At 40.9% G+C, this 21,151-nt stretch overlaps 1 protein-coding gene across 1 annotated transcript; it reads right to left on the reverse strand.

Annotated features, from left to right (window-relative positions):
- Positions 1–14: 14 nt before the first annotated feature.
- Positions 15–17,565, reverse strand: pdzd7a (PDZ domain containing 7a). The gene is made up of 15 exons (XM_040139561.1): positions 17,373–17,565; positions 16,357–16,494; positions 16,035–16,209; positions 15,376–15,552; positions 14,898–15,045; positions 12,793–12,853; positions 11,613–12,143; positions 10,086–10,241; positions 8,819–8,994; positions 8,196–8,287; positions 8,003–8,094; positions 7,055–7,123; positions 5,040–5,711; positions 4,573–4,673; positions 15–1,264 (listed from the first exon to the last, which is right to left on the reverse strand). The coding sequence occupies exons 1-15, from the start codon at positions 17,563–17,565 to the stop codon at positions 1,097–1,099; spliced, it is 2,949 nt and encodes a 982-aa protein (XP_039995495.1). The 3' UTR covers positions 15–1,096.
- Between the last annotated feature and the right edge of the window lie 3,586 nt (positions 17,566–21,151).

Genomic DNA, 21,151 nt, shown 5'->3' on the forward strand with positions numbered 1-21,151 from the left:
TGCCTGTCTGGATTGAAACATTTCACGTTAAGCTTTTCTAGCACTTCTTAAAACCAAGTTTTTACAACATTTTATCAGTTTTTTTCCCCGCTGGCCATCTGCAGAAGTAAGGCACTATGCACACTATAATTCCAGTTATCGTGCTCCTCATATCTCCTCTAGTCTACGTTGATTTAAAGTGTGCCACCGGCCTCCATATCCTGCATTTCTCATTGACATGTTTTTCCAACTCCTCCACATGTCTGCATAAGCTCAGTCCACAGCATGGTGTAATTAAGCCTCTAAAGTGGCGGATTGCTCCAGAGCACAAGCACTTCTGCCAGATAAATGCAGCACAAAAATTATTGAGCAGCAATTTGTAATAATCCCCCCAGACATCCAACTAAACCCAAACTATCAGTTTTGACATAATACAGGGGTTTAATCTGGGTATAAATCTATAAATCTCATAACGCAGGCTGGGGTAATCTCCCTCTGGCCTGCCTGCAGGGCTGCTGGATTGAGATCCTCCAACTGAAATGTGCACACCACTGGCTTCACAATCATACAGTGCTCAAAGGTCGTGGCAAGGTTGCCACGTGTCAAACAGTGGCACAATTTCAACCAAGGAAGAGTTTATGAACCACACACTCTTATCGTAAAAGACCCTTTAGAAAACACTAAATGACTTACTTTTAATCGAGTTTATGTGCAATGTATGCATTCAGTAAAGTGTTTGCTAAAAATGCTGAGAATGTTATAAAAGTCATACAGTTGCAACATAATTACTTCAACACAGTATTGACATTTCATTATAGCAAAAGGGCTTTATAACAATCTTGATCCTGATAAATAAGATACTGTATCAGTCTTAAAAATCTGTTCAAACACGTTCACCTTTGTTTCTGACAAATTTCCTTGTCCTTCTTGTCAAAACTCTGCCTTTAACAGAACTGATGCTTCTGTGCTTCCATTCCTCTCCACTATGACAAGACGTCTACCTTTCGCACATTTGCTCTTATGGAGTGAGTCCTGCATTTAATTCACTCCCGCAGGAGCTGCAGGTTTTGGTGTCCTTCACGCCTGAGCTGCAGTCTCGCTGTGAGGCCCCCAGAGGTTAGTCAGCAGGTCTCCTGGGGCTGGCAGGGGAGGTAGGGACCTTGACCACAAAAACCATTGGGTCTTTGGCCTTGTTGCTGAACGCGTGGCGAATTGCGTCCACCGCATGCTGATGAGTCACTCCTTCCAGACTCTCACCGTCCACAGACAACAGCTCATACCCTGCCTGCAGATGCAAACACAGGTAAAAAGGTAGGTTCAACATACAAAATTCCATGTGAACCCAGAAATAGATTTATAGTTACTCATATTTCATGATTACATATATCTTTTTCTGTAGCAATCTGTCTCTTTCCACAGCAACATTATAGACAGTTTTCTATAAATCTGCAGTGACTGTGTCCCTTAGCGAGAAGCTGATTTATGCCAGAGAGAATTGGGGCTCCCCCGTTACTTTAATATATTCACACTGAAGGCCTTCACTTGTGCATATATAAATTTTCCCCTTTAGCACAAGGTAGTCGAAAAAAAAAAAGACACACACACAGAGAAAACCACACACACACATCGTTAGGACCGTTTGCTCACTGTTTCCTACAGGATGTGAGCAGAGAGTGGCGAATCTTTGGAACCCTGAGGAGAGGAACTTCCTCTGATGTCATCAGCGCTTGCCGAGGATGCACCTGCCTCATGTGCTCAACCTCAGGGAAGGTTAGCAACACATAACACAGATACATGAGAGGCCGATGGCCATTGTTGTATCTCCACCATTCACGTCTCCTTCCCTTTCCCTTTTCCTTTCCAGTCATTAGACACCAACAGATGATTTTTCCCTTCACCTTGTACCAGAATATTCTATCTATCATGGGTCACACATATTTGGGTAGTATGGGAAGAGGTTAGATCTGTGCTGCCCTGTGTTTGTCCTGACAGGTTTTTTTTTTACAGCTCATCAGACAGTCTGGTGTACACCAATAACCTTATAGTCCTCCGTGAAAACGAATCAAAAGATGTACCATTTAACCAATGGAGAGATTAAAAAGTGCTTTTTTCATTTTTGAAAAGTAATTCATTTGAATTAAATAGATCACAACTTAATCTGTCCCATCCTTTTTACAGCCATTTATGGAGCGCTTTATGAGGTTACCTCTTTTCTAGCCATTGGACATCACAATCCAAAAATAACAACGCCTTGTAAAAAAAGACTACAGATTGCAAGAAAGGATCATTGAATCGTTTGTTCGTTTACCAGCCCATTACAAATGCATTCGACTGGATTATTTGGATAAGGAGAGGAGACATAAAGTCAGCTGGCAGTTTAAGCTAAAATTAATGCAGTCTAATACAACAGTCCTGCAATAAATCATCCCTTCATGAAGGTGATAATGTTCAGTTTTTGTTGAAAGTGTTATAGAGGGGTGTTGAATAAACGTTATCATTTTGGAGGCTGCAGTTTGTGATGCTGTTGAACTGTATTGCGTTATAAAGACAGGTGTTTCTATTATTTTGTCGACCCCATTTACATCAATGAGGGTAGACAAAATATCAGAAACACCTTGGGTGGTGGTGGACTAACTGACTGACTGACATAACCATCCTGGGGGCCTCACTGCTAACATGGCTAAAGATTAGCCAGAATCAGGATCCCAATTACTCTGGATAATTTACATAACAAAGGACTATTTCCTTGGTAAAAAGAACAGTAGTTCCATTGAAATTGTTCACAGCGAAAGAAAATGTGTTTTTTTTTTAAAATTTGGGTTAATCAACACTTCAACCGCACACTAGCCTACAAACTGAACTGGTAAGTCATTTCAGCTATCACATGTCGCACTATTTACTACGCTCTCTTACAAAGCCAGTTAAATGCACGCACATGGCACACTCACGCAGAGCCTAATGACCAAGGGAAGTATGCAAACACGAGCACACATATCCCCACACAAAACAACATTCTTCACTCTTTATCTGTTATCATGTGGGTCTAAGGAGACAGGATGCATGTTAACACTGAACTGCCCAGGTCTGACTTCCCCCTTGCAGAGTAGGGGGGTGATAGCACCAAGCCAGGGGGCTGATACGAGCGAGCCTGCACACCTAGATCTGATGTGTCAGCTAGAGACAACAGATAATAGTACAGTAATAGCAAGTATAGCTACATATCTGTGTTCGAGGCTTCTAACCAATAACTTCTCTGTTTTTAGCCATGGTGACATCATGGCTCTAGGGATAGCAATGCCAGTATGCGCCACCGTGAGGTTGACGTTTGTGGTTGTTAGTGTTTCAATAACTACTGGATGGATTGGCATGAAAATCCGTACAGAAATTCAAGTTCCTCTTCAAATGAATTGAAATAACTGTGGTGATCATCTGACGTTTGGCGCCACCATCAGGTCAAACTTTAATTTGTCAAATACTTTGGTTTGGGACTAAATACTTGACATTCCCATCGGCCTCAGCTGTACTTTGTGATTAGTGCTAGTTAGCAAATGTTAGAATGCTAACTCACTAAACTAAGATGGTGAACATGGTAAACATTATATACCTGCTTAGCATCAGTATGTTAGCATTGTTATTTTTGTTGTTATGTTAGCATACTGATATTAGCATTTAGCAAAGCACCACTGTGCCTTTGTACAGCCATTAGCGTGGCTGTAGACTCTTAGTATTGTTCCAGTCTTTGCCAGATTTTGGTTTTCACACATCCAATATAAATATCCTACTTTATTTTGGATCTTCGTCATTCCTGACACTGCTGTTACTCTGTTAGTGATTTTTTTATATTCCCTCACTTTATATCTTCTCTTTTTTTATATCATTTGATTGGGAGCATAATGTCTGTCTGTGTGGTATTTATGTGAAGGCATTAGACCTGGGTAGCAGCTTTTAGGAAACTCATACAAATTAACCCACACAAACACACAGGTATATATGTGACCTAATATTGCAGGTGTATATCCTGTTTCAGACACTTTTAACCACCCACACGGCTTTGGCAATTGAAGTGTTGTTTTACCAAATTAGCCTGTGGTTAACTGTAGTGAATGAGTGTTTGTATTATGTGTGTTTAAGTGAACCAGGCCAAGATCACAGTCAACTGTTAAGTTACTGTGCAGGCAATATATTACCAATACATTAGCAGACCAGCAATCGTGTACCTTATCAATAATGGAGGCGATGGGCCACTTGAGATTGCTCTCCACTCATCTCCTCTCCACTCCTCATTGCACACCTTCAACCTCTTTGTCATAGACATGTTTATTTATAGCAACAACAACTAACAACCACATGACAGAGGACTGACAGTTACTTACAATACACTCCAACCAGGATGGACATCTAATGTGCTTAAAAATCTGGTTGTCATAAAGGAACAAAAGTACATTCCCAATATTTATGGTGTAAAGACAAAATAATGTTTAACAGCTAAGAATCATACTCATAATTTTTCATCTTTTAGGCCTTTGCCATTCAATTGACACCCATTCCTTGTATAAAAATTTTTTTTTTCTTTTTTTTGGTCTACTGTCTTACCTTGAGAGCCTCATTTGTAGACGCAGCTCCTCCTGGGAAGATTTTCTCAATCTTTATCATGGGCTGCACCCTTGACTCCAAACCTCCAGAGATGCTAATACCTGTAAAAAAACAGGAAAATCATTAAAAACTGAGGGATTGCTTGATAGTACCAGATTCCTGTATTATAACTAGTCTTAGAGTGTATACTCTTTTTTTTCAGCTAATGTTAAAGCATTTAACTCTTCCAAGTCCCTTTCAGTTAAGTAGTAAGCATTGCCCTGACCTCTGCTGGTCATTAAACATTAACATTAAAAAGGACAGCATTACAATGGTGGTATGGCAGTTTTCATTCTAATCAAAAGCATATTGAACATGTTCACAGATTTAAAACAATTTTAGATGCTGGGACCAAGAAATTCCTGAAAAAACATTCAGTTTACACTTAATCAGCTTTCAAAATACATGTGTTTCTGTCTTGTACTCACCCAGTGACTGCTTGGCCTTGGAGATGGTCAAAGTGGTGATTACATACTCCTCAGGTGGCAGAGGTGCTTTTCTTTTCACATCATGACCATTTGGTGAATGTCTGTTTACCTGTTGACTGCTTTCTCTGCCTGTGGATGGGCTCTTGTCTCTTGATGCCTCAAATACATTAGCCAAAGGAATTCTCCCTCTCCGTTGTGAAGGAACACGTACACTGACCTCTGTGAAGCCCTCCTGCCTGTTCCATCTGCCATCTACGCTGTCAGGACTCGCCTCCCTCCTCGCTCTCCCACGGGCGCTCCTCACAGGCGACCTCCCTCGTTCAGGAGCCACATGTCCTTGATCAGACACGGATAATAAGGTGACCTCTTCATACTGCGACGCCCCGTTCTCTCTTCTGTTTGGGGAGTGATGGAGTTGGCGCCCACGTTGGGTGCTGTGTGATATATCTGGGAGGAGGAAGCTGTGGGTGGGTGAGGGGCTCAGGGAGCGGGAGCGTACATTGGAGGGAGCGTAGCTGTCCACAGGAACATCCAGCAAGGGGTTGAAGGCACGTGATGGAGTCAGATGGCCTGACTGTTGTCCAGACAAACGCAATCTCTCCAACTCCTCAACCAACTGACGCTCTCGCAGTGCGTCCTGGACCGGCTGGAGGTGGAACCCACCCCTGTAGTCTGGACAAAAACAGTAAATTCAGCTTTAACCCGGCAGGTTGTAGATGGCAATAGCAGAAGTTTCTTCCAGATGTGGAACTTTTGTGGAACATCTGTACATAAACACAGTGATGTGAAGATTATTCAGAGTCAAAGCAGCAGGTCAGCATGAGTTGAAGGAGTACTCCACCGATTTAGCATCGCATTCCTGTAACAGTCAGGCTCATGATGGATAGTTTTAAAAAAAAGGATCAAAATCAATGCAGAAGAGCCAGAGATATCTTCTTTTTTTTTATTCCATGCATTCATTGTCAAAACCCTTATGCCTACATTACCCACAATGCATCTCAACCTCCAACATCTGACCTACAACCATCAAGGTGCAGGCTGTCATACACACTTTACAAAAAAGGTGTTTGGGAATAAAAAATGTAATCTATAAATCCTCTTAGCCTTCTGCTTCTGACTTCTTGGTTGTATGAATGAGGAACTGATTCTCATACCTTTTTTATAAAGCCCTCCGATATTTTGGACTGTTTATGACGGCCTGCAGCTTGATGGTTGCAGTTCAGCTACTGGGAGTTTTTTCTGTGATTTAATTTATATATGTGTTTATTTGTGTAAATGTATGATAACATATATTTGTAATTAATGTATGATTTTGTTTGCTGTTCCGTATTACAGTTGTTACATTTATTGGTTTTTGTTCATTAGTTTTTCACTGGTTTGATTTGGTCTTTAACTTAAATAGACATGAGTCAATACTAATCAGCATCACCAGTACCACTTGCACTTGTCACATTGGGTAGGTAGGAATACCTGAGGTGTAATATGGTTTCTCCACACTGACAAAGACGAAAAGAGGAAAATTCTGCGACATCTTTCAGAGTTCGAAAGTGCCCTTTTTTTGACTTTTGATTGTTTCCCTTGCAGAACACACCTGACCGTTACCTGGAGTATTCTGGTCCTTTCTGTAGACCACAGAGATGTAACACAAGCCTCTGCTTCAGCACAGGCACAGGAAACCTGAGATATATTGTGCACGGTAATGTCTGTGTCTGCTTGAGTGTTGTAAGAGTGTTTTATATGAGGTCAGGAGGTTGGTATGTATATACAGGATGCCAGGGACAGGAACTGTTTCAGTTAGACACTAGAGATATGAGACGAGGCAGGAAAGAAATGAGGTGTTGGAGGAAAAATAAGAGCGGGAGGAGAAGGAGCCAAAAGGTGAGAGGTTTCTGTAACTCATATTCCTCTGGGATGAGAGAAAGGCCATCAACCACACAGAGAGAGAATAAGAAGAAAGGGGTGAGGTCTAGACAGAGAAAAGGTGAGAGGAAGGGGAAGAGATACGGCTCATGTACCTGGGATTGGGGTGATGAGGTGACGTCGAGGGGTTCCACTGCGAGGGGAGCGCAGAGCTGGAGAACGCACTAAGAAGACATAAACAACTAGAGATATATCACACATATATTTCTTTGCTTTGTGAGATCTTCCCTGCTTTTTCTAACTTCTATATTTCTTACTCTTTTGTTTCATTCATGTAAGGGCGAAATTTCCACTGTAGATGGAGGGGGGGGGGCAAGTCCCCCTCACTCTCAAGAGAGAGAAAGATGAACTGATAAAAATTTTAATATATTCATCCATGTAATTTTCAATTGTTACCGTGCACCTACAGCAATTACAGTAAACTTTATGAGCAGCAGTGTTGGATTTTGCAGGTTTGGAGATTTGAACAGGTTACATAGACAGGCCGGCCTCAAGGTAGACTGTGGGCAAGACTCAGGGAATCTGGAGAACAATTACACATTTTTCAGGAAAGAAAAAACATCTTTTAATTTCTATTTAATTTCATAATTTTAATTTTAATATTCTTTTAAAAAACATGCTCCATGCTCCATCAATCAAAGATAATGAATTAAGGGACAGTGAATAGTAATAATGTAATAATGTAAAATACAATAATTATCATATCATAAAATCTGTTTCCATTAATGAAAACTAAATGCAATTTCAAGTACTTATTAGGGTGTTAACAATGCCACAATTTCCAATTAGACCTCCATTAATTTGGGAACCTCAATAACCGCTTTAATAATAATGTATTATTTGCACTGTATATAAATATATTAACACAAGCAGCATTCACATATTATCAGGGTTTTTTTAAATTATTATTTTATTTTAGTTTAAGAATCTGTGACTCCCAGCCACTTCTAAACCAAACCCACACCCTTGCTTTCATGCAAACAGAAGCCGCATAAATTTAAAAAAATCTTAATAAGTGTTGTTAAATGCATTCCTCTGCTTACTTGAGCGACTCTTGAGAATATTGTACGCCTCCAGCTCAAAGGGCATGACCATGCTGTCAAACCGACCCAACTCAGTCGGAGGTATCAGCATTCTGCAGAGGATAAGATCAAAGTCAGTCATTAACACATGCTCATACAGCATGTATACATATAAAAACTGCAGGATACTGTACATATACTCTATGTATCTCACCTTATTTCTCTGAGAAGTAGCAGTTTTTCTGGCCTGTCCAAGATTGCCAAAAGGGGACGTACTAAATCCTCAATCACATTGTTGGACAAAAACTGAGGAAAAGATTAGATTTGAACACAAATTAGAAGAGAAGAATAAGAAAAACCAACTAGTGTAGTTTTCTATTTAGACAGGTCTCCAGCAGGGTGTTCTCTGACTTTTAATGGGGCCATCCACCAATTTTACACATAAAGTTCAGTTTTAATTGTGTATATTTATAGTTGGTTGCTCCCAAACAAGACAGGACATTTTGATGTCTTCTAATATGCTGTATTAGTATCTGCAGTGGTGGCAAAGGGCAGGCAGAGGAGCTGATCCCCTGAAATTGACCGATGAGTGTGAGATGTGCCAAGAGAGACAAGGGGATCAGATGACGGCTGATATTTGATCCTAATCATAAATAGCAGGCCAAATCTGTCTTTTGTCGCAGCTGCTGCCAGACACATCTCTCACTGAAGGACACTCAGCAACACAGGGAACAATACTGCACACTTAAGCCTTCAAGTAGTCTTGGGGATTTTCATTCAGTGCGAGGAAAAAAGACACACAGGAGAGTACCACCAAGGTGTTAGAGAGGAACGCACCCGCTGACAGTGTCTAATCACAGCAGCCACCTCATCCTGGCTGAGCAGTTTCTTTGCCACGTCCTCCATGTGCTGTAGGGTCTCGGGTCGGGGAAGCAGACTGCTGTCTTCTTTGACCCCAGCACAGGGTTCCCTCGGGGAGGTCAAGAGCGGGAAAGTACAACCCCGCTCCTTACCTGAGGAATTAAAGTGAAAGCTGGAATAAAAAGATGCAAACGAGAAAATCCGCAGATTGCATGAAATTCTTTACATTTATTTCCAGTTGAAATCAACCAGTTCAAAATTATTCAACATGCTCATCATCACTTTGACACTAATGGTTTGCTGATTTGAAGAACATGCTCAAATCAAATGGAATTACCTTGCACACCAGCAAACATTTACCATCTCAGTGGCAGATTTAGATATTAGTTTATTTCAAGATTAAGTGGATGCAACCCTAAATAACTTGCTACAATGGTTGTTTTTGAAGCATGTGCAGATGACAGTACCATGAGTTTTTGAAAAATGTTTATTTAGTTTGTCATGAACATGCAAGTGCCCAGCCCCATTGGACACATGGTACGACACCACAAATAAAGTTGCATTGAAATAAAATTTGTCAGACAAGAACATGTCTCCCTACATAAAACATTGCATTGCAAAAAAAGAATAGAAATTTCCAAGCTCTATAAATAAAAACTGCAGCAAAAAAGTTTCCCATAGTCATCCATCCAGAGGAACTCAACAGAAATGAAGGATATTTTGCTAGAAAATGCAGCTCTTTAATCAACATATCATTAAGAAATAAAACAATGGAAATGGACTTAAGCACTTTTGCTCCTAACAAACAAAGTATTTTCTCTTCGCAGAGACCAGTAAATCTGCCTGGTTTCTATAGATAATCCAAAGTACCTGAACAAAACTGTGCATACAGAGATCTTTGACCTCTGGTTAAATTCTGCTTCAAATACAGCTCTACGCGTAGTTGTTTTTCATGAGACAATACGTTTGTAATTTAGCTTTGTACGAAACATCAACAGACCATCTTTCCATGGATCAATTTACCTGAGCATAATGAATATTACACTGTAACTTGTTTTGTATAACAGAAATAAATTAATACAAAATAAAGAATTTCACCACCTATCTGCTTTGCTTAGCTTGGTTCCAGACCTCTGAGTCATGAAATGGCAATTCAGTCAAAAACTTTTGGCTAGATTTTGCTTTGTAGGATGCAGAAGATGTGCCAGGAGAGAAAAAAAATGTCCTGTAACCGCACCCTCACCTTTGTCAGCATGGTGGGATGGTGACTTGGAGCAGCTCTTCTCTTTACGGTCTTTCTTAAATAACAGGTTGACAAAGGTTTTGGAGCGCTGCAGGCTTGTTTTACCCTCTGCCGAGCTCTTTTCCTTCTGCTGCCTCCTCTTCTTCTGTCTGTCCTCTAAAGGTGGGAAAAAGTCAAAACAAAATAGTGTTCATTCAATGGTAAGTCCCTCTAAATCAATATACTGTATGGAGTCAATGCAGATACATTAACCAAACAAATGCTGTGAAATGTGACCATTATGTGTGAAGTCTGCACAGACTGTCACTTGCTATTGTAAACAAATACAAACAAATAATTTAACTTAACAAATTTAGCTAAATCTGACTAATTTAGAGTAGGCAGTTGCATGTCATCTTTGCTTCAGCTTAATTTGTTTGTAAAAAAATCTTCTGCAACGGTTGTTGAACCACAGCACGAAATAGGAAATTCTGCATATTAGTGTATGGTGCTGTAAACACTATTCATTAGACTTTGTGCTGCTCCATGCTTAACCCTGTTAGCAAATAACACTGGGTGATACACACTCTCCGCTATGAGTTTAGACTGTTCATTTCTATTCCAGTCCGCTCCTCTGTTCACTGCAGTAAATCTGCCACTGTGGGAAGTAACAGTAATACTGATGAATTGCAGCTACATCAACCTGAACACACCCCCATCTATTGAGAGCACTATAGTGAAGTGCTCCAGCTTACATAACAAATGTCCTATCAGCCCTGGGCTTTGCCCTAAGCCTCTGCCCGGTCCTGTAAGTATGAACGAGCTGAATAAATTGAAAAGGAAAGGCTAATAACTCAAACAGCCCCGCCAAGGTTTGGACGGATATTTCTCCATATGCTTGTTCTTATTCATCTCCTTCAGAGGTACAACAAGTGAGAGTAAAGGGCAGTGATTAATCATGAGTCTGTGTTAACTTTGTGCTCTTGGACAAATTCTGTCTGGAGCTTGAAACAGCCATGTGGAGTCTGGATGTTCCTGTTTACTTCCTAGAGTGATAGAAGGATGTGGGGTCATTAAACTGGCAGCTGAACGGCAGAAAGATCTGTGGAGGGTTTTTGAGAGTGGATCTCATTACACAGTGAGGTACTATGCAGGCACTGTCACAAAAATCAGCTCAAGAAATGAACCTGATTGTGGCTGCAATACTCACCATGCCATGATTCTGGAAAGGTTGATTTCTCGCCTGACTGAGTATAGCCTGACTGATACTGGATACGTAGTTTGTACCTCAACTTTTGGATGTAGATACATAGTCTTGTTTGTTCATAAACACATAACATAAACAAATATTTTTGATGAAGGTTCCTTAAATTTGTTATTTCTAAAGAAATGTGACCAAGACATCTACTGGACATTCTGCAGTTGAAAAATACATTTGTAAGTGTTCTCTGTTGAACAAACTATGTAATGAAGACACTGTTTCTAGATTATCTTAGACATGTTTTGCCATTTTTGTACTGCGAATTCTACTGAGCCTGCAAGTCTCACCTGATACAGTGATGTGGCTCTGGGAACGTCTGATGGGTTTCCGTGGTCTGCTCAGGGCCATCAGCGCTGCCGTCTTAGGTGAGTGTTTTGCCACTTCCTGGTCCCCAGCTGACAGCGTCCTTGTCCATCGCCACCCTCCTTCCCCAGCTCCTCCCATCTCCCTTGTTCCTTTCCCTTTCCCACGTATGACTGTGTCCTTCAGCAGCACTGTGGCACCTACAGTCCGTCTGGTTTCTGCAGCAACTGGCCTGTCAGGGTACGACCCATTATGGGTAGAGGGGTGGTCCAAGTAGTTTGGAGGGTGGGGATCAGTCTGTATGGCGGTGTCAGCGGTTCGCTCAGCACTGCTTGGACTTCGGGAGCGGTCCTCTGTGGAGATGGCGACGTCTACCATCTCTGAGCCAAAGACAGGCGGGAAAAGGACCTGGGAGAGACCACTAAGGGAACTGAGGGGGGTGCTGGAGGATAGCGAGGAGGCAGAGGAATTGGAGTCTGAACCCTGGGAGGATGGTGCAGGGCCCCCATTCGCCACTGTAGAAAACAAACCATAATTACAATGAAGTATGGGGATTAATGTTTGATTAAAATGGTATTGTGCAAGTGCAATACCTTGTGAAACTGTCCAGTTGCTACAACAACACACACAAAAGCTGCTAGGTTACATAGTATTTGCACAAAAAGCTTAATTTCCTTATTTTACAGTCTGCTTTGTTTGGTTTGGTTGTTGGTCTGCCCTCATGTCCTGTTAATCCTCTAAGCTTTTGAGAGACAGAACATTAACCAAGAGTTCTTCTGTTTGTTTTTTTTTAAATGAAACTCAAAATGACTCTATATCCTGACCCAGATGTCAGGTCGTGCTCTGCTCCAGATGACGGAGCGGCGTTTGAGTACACTGAAATAATCCCTGGTTGTGTTCAGAAGTGCTCATATCAAAGTGGAAAATAAGGAGTTTGAGCCCTGTGAAGAAATTGAATGACTTTTAGTATAAGCAGGCTACATGTTGCCAATGTTCCCCATTTTTTAAATAATGTTTCCAAGTAGAATCCAACATGTGGTTTTGCAAACAGAAATGACAATTTACAACTCCAAATCACCAGGTCATATCTTCATTAAATTGCACTGTCTGTACCTAGTAAAATCCTATTTTGTGATAAACACACTTCTGGAACAGTGAACATACATTTATCGAGCCAGCCGTATTCTGCCACCATCTCCTTGTATGCAGGGTATCTCCCAGCTTCCTGTTGAAACGCAAAACACTCAAAATATTCAGCAAGAAACATAAAACACTCAACATAATCAAACTGGAAAACAGCAAATGAAAGTACCCTCTGTAAGTTTCCTTGACTATCAGCTAAACAACTAAAGTTTAAGAATGGGCCAAGATTTGTTCAGTTACATTTTTTTTTTACCGTGCAGTTTTAATGATGCATGTTTTGGCTACTTGTGACACAGATATCTACATTGTCCAAATTCACAATCAGTGGCTATGGCTGTTCTCGAAATCATATTTCTCATCAATGGAATACATGAACAAGCATCTACAGCTGTGCTAGCAGCTCTGTGAGACTGTACTTAGGCGCAGCAGTGCTTTGAGCTAAATGCTAATGTCAGCATGTTAACATGCTCACTGTGACAATATTGACATGTTGATGTTACGCAGGTGTAAGGTTCACTATGTTCACCATCTTAGTTTTTTGTGTTAGCATACTAACATTTGCTCATTAGCACAAAAAACAAAGTACAGCTGAGGCTGCTGGGAATGTCATTAGTTTTGCAGGTATTTGGTCATAAACCAAAGTATTGGACAAATAAAAAATTGGATTGTCCCAGATGACGTTGGATCACCAAAGTTATTACAGTTCATCCTGTGGGTGAATGTGAATGTCTGTTTCAAATATATGGCAATCCAGCCACAAATTTCAACCTCATGGGGGCGCCAGTGAATAGGTCAAGGGATCATCAATGTCACTGAAAAGCGCGCTTGCACGTGTTGTGGTATGGTTCTGTGTGCTGTGGTTTACAAAGGCTTTGAAACCACTGCTGTAGACAATGTATTTAAAGAAAGAAGCTATTCTGCATCTAGAATTAGTTTCCAATTGCCTCTAAAGTTTACTTTAAGGGAACTGTCAAACAACACAAATCTACAATTTTCCATAAAAGCCTTAGATGCCCTGCTGTGAGAGAGTTTTGTAACTAAAATTAACCCTGGCTCCACCATGTGTGACTCGGATCCATAAATGTGTTCAATACGGGACAGAAGGAAGACATAAAATTAGGCTTTCTCTTGATTATAACCTGATCCCTGACTCCCTTTGAATAATGAACATCGTCCCTGGCTGTTTTTCACATGTGGAACCTGAGATCAGAGGAGTAAAATGAGCACGCAGCAATGTTAGAGAGAGCTAAGAAAGCGCACATAGACACTCTCAAATGCACTGCACAACACATATATGCCCACTCATACACACAAACATACATGTGATTCCTTTATGTAAAAAAGGCACAGGTTAAGTGACACGGCCTTGCACACAGACCAATGAAAGGAATTCATGGGCCGTAAGCCAGCTGTCTGCTCTGCCGTGCAGGCTCATTCTGTCCCCTCCTAAAAGAGCTGGTGTTGTTTAACATGTTGTAACATTTATTATTGTGTCCAGGCACTTAAAGCAGCCATCAATTGTTATGTTTAAACGTTAGAAAATGATTAACACTTCCACACAACACTGCACCACAGATGTGTAAAGGGACCACACATCTGAAATCAGATATAAAATTGAATTAACTAATTTTTTTGGACACTTGAGGGAAACAAGCTGTTAACACATCACTGACATATTATCACCTTGTAAAGTGGATATGGCTAACATGTTAGGAAATTGTTGCTCAATGGTTGTTGGTTTCTGTCCACCAGATAAATTTATATACAATATTCACTCTCCCTTTAGCTCTGTTTTACTCTCCATCACCTCCTGATGCAAATAGGGGGCTCTACTATGTTCAACAGCGAGTCGCTAACTTTGTGTGTATGCTGTGTTGGTGGGCAGGTAGCATACAGTGAGTTTATCAAAATTTGTTTTGCTGAAAACTGAGGATGATGAAAGCAGTGAGAGTGAACCATATGACTGAAGTTGCGGGTCATAAACCCAAAACAATGAGCTTAAAGAGCCTAAAATGTGTCGCATAGCTGAGTGGAACTACAGCGTTTGGTCCATTATTAATCTAAAAACTACTGATTAGTTCAACTTTAAATTTAACCTCAAGCTTAACTGTAAAGTTGTCTCTCACCCTGATGGTCAACATCACATGGGTGTGGCTCTTCAGGACCTCGACTGCATTGCTGTGGGTGATGTCGTCAAAGCTCACCCCATTGGCTGCAAGGATTTGATCGCCCATTTTGATGCCATGCTGCTCCGCGAGCCCACCTGGGTCCAGCCTGAAGAAAAAAATGTATAAAGGCATGCAGACACATACAAACAAACATACACAGGACAGAGATATAAATTTCGTTTAAATGTGAGGGTTTCAAAAGAAGTACATTTCCTGAATGAATGAGTAAACTGTGGCCACTTACAGTGTAAGGGTATACCTGACTTTTTATTGCAATTAAAACTTTTATTTCCCACTTTTTATTGCGCCCCCTTCCTCTCTCCTCATGCTTCACTGCATTAAGAATCAACCAGTTCTATCTATCTGATGTTGACAGCCACTTCAATCATAAAACAAGCAAAAGCTGAACATATTTCAAACTCGACTTAGCTCATACTTAGAAACATATATCCCCAGTCCGAACTCTTTGCCTCCTCTGATGTTGAAGCCCAAGCAGTAGTCATCTGATGTGGTGAAGAGATGTACGATCCTGCGGAGAGCGCTGTCTGAACTGGCCTCTGATGGTGTGCAACCTCTCTCCTCCACCACCATCCGCCGGTGAATCAGATCCACCCTGCACACACACACACACACACACACACACACACATATCCAAAAGACGGTGTACAATATATGCACACATGGAAACATTCACATAAAGCGATTTCCTTTTCTCCACTGTGCTCAGCTTGTCAGTATCAGTTAATCAAACAGCCATAAAGGTCACAGCGGTAATCCATCCACCGCTGCTACATGAAACCAAGATACAGTACATCCAAAAAGAAAGATAACCAGTGTGAGCTACAGTCAAGTGACAAGATTACACAAAACAAGAGCCATGCAAAGGTCAGTGGTGGTAACAACAAGATTTTTGACACAACAATTTATCAGGACAAGCATATACATTCATAACAAAGTTACTGTTTGGTAAAGCAGTTAAATTAACTATGTAGGGTAAATATTTAATTGTAGATTAGATAGGATATCATTTGTGGCAGCCTTATTCACATTGACAAAACCTGTCCTGAGCAGCACCTCTGAGGAGTTTGGCCTCACCATGTGGTCTTCTCCTTGGAGTAGCGGATACCGGGGATCTTGCCCACCCGTCTCACCACCATCCTCAGCCTGTTGTTGCCTGTCAGGACTTTGACAGCACTGCTCATGGTGATGCTCTCCAGGCTGACCCCATTCACCTCCACCAGCTTATCGCCCACAGCTAGCCCAGCCTGCGCTGCAGACACAGGTGGAACTCAGGATGACACACAAGAGCAAATGTCACATGTAAACAGATGACAACATGCCCGGATGTAAGCAATAAAAAATAAGCTTGCCATCACCACGAGAAACACACAAAGACACATACACACGTCCTCCTAACCTGCGGAGCTATTGTCCTCAACCTTGCTGACAAATATGCCAAGTCCATGTTCAGAGCCTCCACGGACGCTGAAACCCAGACACCCATTGGGACTCTTATCTACGGTCACTGAGTGAATGTCTTCACTGTCATCCCCTCCTGCGAACAAAACCAAAAAAAACACAAAGACATGTACCTGCCATGAAGGTTTGCAACGACGGCAGCAGTCATGAGACAATAAGGTTTGAAAATTCAAATCTGAATGAAAACCAAATCATCTGCAGAAAGTCTTGATAGACAATAGAAATTATGTTGTTATTGATGCATTAACATAGAACTGGCATTTAATGTTGTAGGTGGTCGTGGTGGGGCTCATTTTAACTACTTTACATGCTGTTTGGTAGTTTAATCTACAAAATTGACTATATTTTATTTATTGATATATGTTTATATCTAAAATCTGGACCTGCAAAGTAACTAGTAACTCCAGTTGTCAGATAAATGTAGTGGAATACAAAGTATATATTTCCCTCTGAAATGTAGTGGAGTTTAAGTATAAAGTTGCATAAAATGAAAATACTCCTCAAAACTGTACCTCTAAACTGCATTTTTGATTAATCTGCTGATCATTGTCCCAGTTTATCGATTAATTATTTTGTCTATAAGATGTCATATAATACTGAAAAAGGTCCATCACAAGTTCCCAGAGTCAAAAGTCCAAAGATATACATTTTACTGTTATAGTGGACAAAGAAAACCAGCAAACATTCAAATTTTTGAAGCCCGAACCACAAATTTTTTTTTTTGTTGGTATTTTTGCTTAAGAAGAATGAGTACTTGTTTATCAAAATTGATTAATTATCAAAATTAATCGAATATTTTTTTGTTGATTAAAAAATTATTCTGCCAACTGTTTCAGCTCTAGTATCTACAGTATATTGAATGATTAATAAAATACTGACTTGCTCTAACATCAGCCAATGGTGCTGTGTGTCTTATTATGGTAACAGAGGACCGTTATCATGTCCAGACCTCACCATCAACAGGTGCGTTGATGAGAATGACCCTGCCCATCGGTGAGGAGGACCTGCGTCTGTGGCGGTGCTGTTTCTTCAGCATATAGCGCGTGGTGCTGTGGGTACCCCCAGTCTGGCCTCCATTGTTGAAGTGGGGCCGCCCCCCTCCATTTGTCATCTCCCTCCAGCCACATGGGTGAGATGAGTGAGCCATGCTGAGTGACTGGCAATTCTTCTCATCTGGCATCTGGCATTCTTAGTCATCCAGGCAGGAAGATATCTGGGGTCTGCTATCAGGATGGAAGAGGTGAGACTGGGAGTTGGGGAAAGGAGGTGGGGGACAGGTTGGGTGGGGAACTGGATTTTTTTGCATCTGCTTTTCCAAAGTGGATGATATAATGCTATAACTGGTCTTCACTGGAGCAGCTAACTTACAAAGCTGTAGGTAAGATCCCTGATGTTCTTTGAAACCAGTTTCACACCATGAATAAGGCTTTATAAAAGAATCCAGAGGAGACAATGTGACATAGAAATCTCAAAGTTAAACTGAATCGACACAGCTGAATGGACAAACTATTGAACTATAAACTTTTACTTAAGATATAACTTTTCAGTATAGATTAGAGAAGCTGGTGTAATCCACTAGAGTCCTTTGGAGCCTCGGAGTCCATATCCATAGAGTCCATGATGCCTGGCTTTTTCCCCCTGCTTCAGTAGAGAGGCTGCGGGCCTGTCTGCAGAGAGGTCAGCGGTGCATGGTGATTCCCCTTGGGTCATGTTTAATTAAATGGATATCTGTTGTTAGAAGAATGAAGAACATGCTGCGATGAGTAATGTGGACTCAGAAGTTCTAGATGGGATAATAAAACTCCCTCATTGTAATAGAGTTATGATCTTTAACCTGGGATCCTGGACTGAAAAAAATAACTTGGAATAGAAAATAGGGTATCACTTCCTCATAAGGCTCCATTAAGGAAGGGTTTTAATGGATAATGAATCATTTACTAATGCTTTATAAATCTGTTATAAGCCATTAATAGAGATAACTTTTGAGTTGCCAGGTTGTGGAAAATCCTGCTCCAGCGCAACACGTTGTCTTTTAGCTTACCTCTTTAACTTATCCAACGGACTGTTTGACCACTTATCTTCTTCTAGCTGTTGACATGCATGCAAAACCTAATATAGTACAAATGTAGAAAGAACAATGCAGTGAATGTGAGATGCTGTTGGTAAGCTGGTTTTATTACATTCGCAAGAAATTCCCATTCTGTGGTCTGAATAAAGACTGTTGAATCAGAGTGCGCTGTTTAGATAAAATGTTTTTGTTATGTCATGGCCGTGTTTCTATTCAGTAATGACACAGTTATTAATGTTGGTAACCCATCGATAAGTACTCGGGGCTTCGCACTAATGTTGTCAGGTTTGCGGTTATGAATATCAGTGTGACACTGATAAAGGGACTTGGGGTTCTCGATTTCTAGTGAGCCATTGGCAAAAGTTAGTCACTCACCTGCAATTATAAATGTTAATAAATCATGGGTTCTATAAACCCGTCAAGTTTGCAGTTGTGAATGTTAATAAGCAGTTTATAAATGGAATTTGGTCCAGAGGGCGCACGGTCAAACAGTCCATTGGAGGGGTCTCCCTAATGAATTAAAGAGCTAAAAAGACTAGAAAAGTGTCGTGCAGCAGGATGATTTTCCACAACCCGGCAACCTAAAAGCTGTTCTTATTAATGGCTTATAACTGATCTATAAAGAATTAGTAAACCGTGTATTGACCACTGATCGAGCCAGTCATCACCGCTTATAACCCCTTTATAAATGGTGGCTTTTCAGAAAGTGGTACTGAAAACAGACCCCCCCGGGCACAGGAGTAACGCTGCTCTTCTCTCACTGAACTTTGTCCTGTGTTTTTCTATCAGTCAGCACCATGGACAGCGACCACGAGATAGTAAACAAGCGGATTAGTTTTGGCTGTTAATACTTATCATAAATTCATTCAGCTAAAACTAAACACTCCTGGGCCACTTGCAGACAACATCTGCCACAGCAGATGCTTTTGCCTGCCCCGAGCGGGGTGTCGGTAAAAGTTAAACGCGTCTTCTTTCAGAAACACAGTCTAAACTTAGACTTTGACTTGAAACGTTACAAACACACACACACACACACAGACACACACACACACACACACACACACAGGAAAAGGTAACATCATGACTTTGAGTCCAAACTAAAGCAAACAAAGCATGACAGCGTTACCTGCTGCGTCCCCGTTGTGCCGAATGAGCCCAGGCAGACGCTCACTGGCCCCTGTCACCGACGCATTAGCGGACACCTCCGGAGTATTAGTGCCACCTCATTTGTTCTTCAGGCGACCATTATTGTCTTAAGAGGTGTAAGCCTTTTACATAAAGCCCCTGCAGCTGTGCAGCCATTAGCGCCAGACTACTGATGAAGGGCACAACATTACACTGACACTGGACTCGAGTCTATTGCAGCATGTGCTCAGATAAACCTTGTCCTTGGCGCGTTGATGAAGTCCACATCTCCCAGTAAAACTCCAGAGAGGTGTAGGCGGAAAAAAAACTGAGCTGCGGATCCTCGTGAGAGCCCTGACCGCGGCACGGAGACGGATACACAGCCCCACCCGGTGGCCAGCGGCGTCATATCAGGCCACCACCTCATTGTGAAGTCGGAGTCATCGCCGGGGAATCACAAGGGTTGTTTTTGTTGGACATAATTCTTATCATTTTTCACGACTTTTTTTCAACAAAATCAATGTGCAGTACATCGACAAGACATCACAGCTTGAAAAGTTACATATCGTGATATTTTCAAACTAGATACACTGAGTACAAACAAAATACATAAAATAATCAGAATTGGACAATTTCAATCAAAGTAATTAACATCTTAGTTGTATGCTTTGACCGATATTATGAAAATATCTCCAACTCTTTCCACAATTTTGTTAATCATTCTATATTTTTATAAAGGTTTTTGTCTCATTTAAGACCCTTTTCTGGGCCAGTTGACAACTTTTAGAAATTCTCCTAAGTTTAAAACATCCACAGTGCCCGTCAGCCGTCCGTCAGCTTTTTAACCAATCGTGCGCCGTCAGTCCAACACGCCCAGCGGTTTCCAGCACCTCACGTCCTCCAGGACAAGCGCCGCCCCCGGTGTCTCGCTGCGCGGTGCTGCTTTCAAAGGCTTCTCAGGAGCTGTGTTTTCCGGAAAACACTCATGCTTAGTTGAGTATTGGCTTTTGACTTCTTCTTTATACTTCCGCTGAACTGACTTTCAGAGGGAAATGTGGTATTTTTTTTTTAAACCAGTACATGTGTTTGAAGGTTATAATTACACGTGTTTGACAAGTTAAGATATGACGTACATATGATGATCTTAATATATGATGCATTGTCAATTAATCTACCAGTTTGTAAATCAGAATTTTAATAACATTCAATGATATGGATGGATTTAATTATAACAATAATAATGGTTGCCATGATTATTATATTTATTTTGTTGCTGTGGTCGTCAGGCTAGTTTTCTTTTGCTAGGTGTTATACTAGAAATGTCTTTGTTTTCTCTCTTCTTATTTCTTTTAACATAGATAGGAGAGCTTTGTTTGTTTGTTTGTTTTGCTTTTGTGGAAACAATAACGAATATTGTGGCTAAAACCAAATCATGTCAAAATATATAAATATATATAAAATTCAAATTATATCTACCTGGACCAGCTAAAAGAGCAAAATCATAAGCTTTAAGGTACCAGTAATGATCCTCCACTAATAA

The sequence above is a fragment of the Xiphias gladius genome, chromosome 11 (assembly GCF_016859285.1).
Source record: "Xiphias gladius isolate SHS-SW01 ecotype Sanya breed wild chromosome 11, ASM1685928v1, whole genome shotgun sequence".
NCBI classification, from domain to species: domain Eukaryota; kingdom Metazoa; phylum Chordata; class Actinopteri; order Istiophoriformes; family Xiphiidae; genus Xiphias; species Xiphias gladius.

What these genes read in the sequence shown, in the direction of transcription:
- pdzd7a (XM_040139561.1), bottom strand. Translation starts at nt 17,565, where the DNA reads ATGGCTCACTCATCTCACCCATGTGGCTGGAGGGAGATGACAAATGGA. An exon ending in TGAGGACAATAGCTCCGCAG is followed by an intron (nt 16,210 to 16,356) that starts GTTAGGAGGACG and finishes CTGTGTCTGCAG; the next exon opens with CGCAGGCTGGGCTAGCTGTG. An exon ending in CTGGGGATATATGTTTCTAA is followed by an intron (nt 15,046 to 15,375) that starts GTATGAGCTAAG and finishes TTTTTTCTTCAG; the next exon opens with GCTGGACCCAGGTGGGCTCG.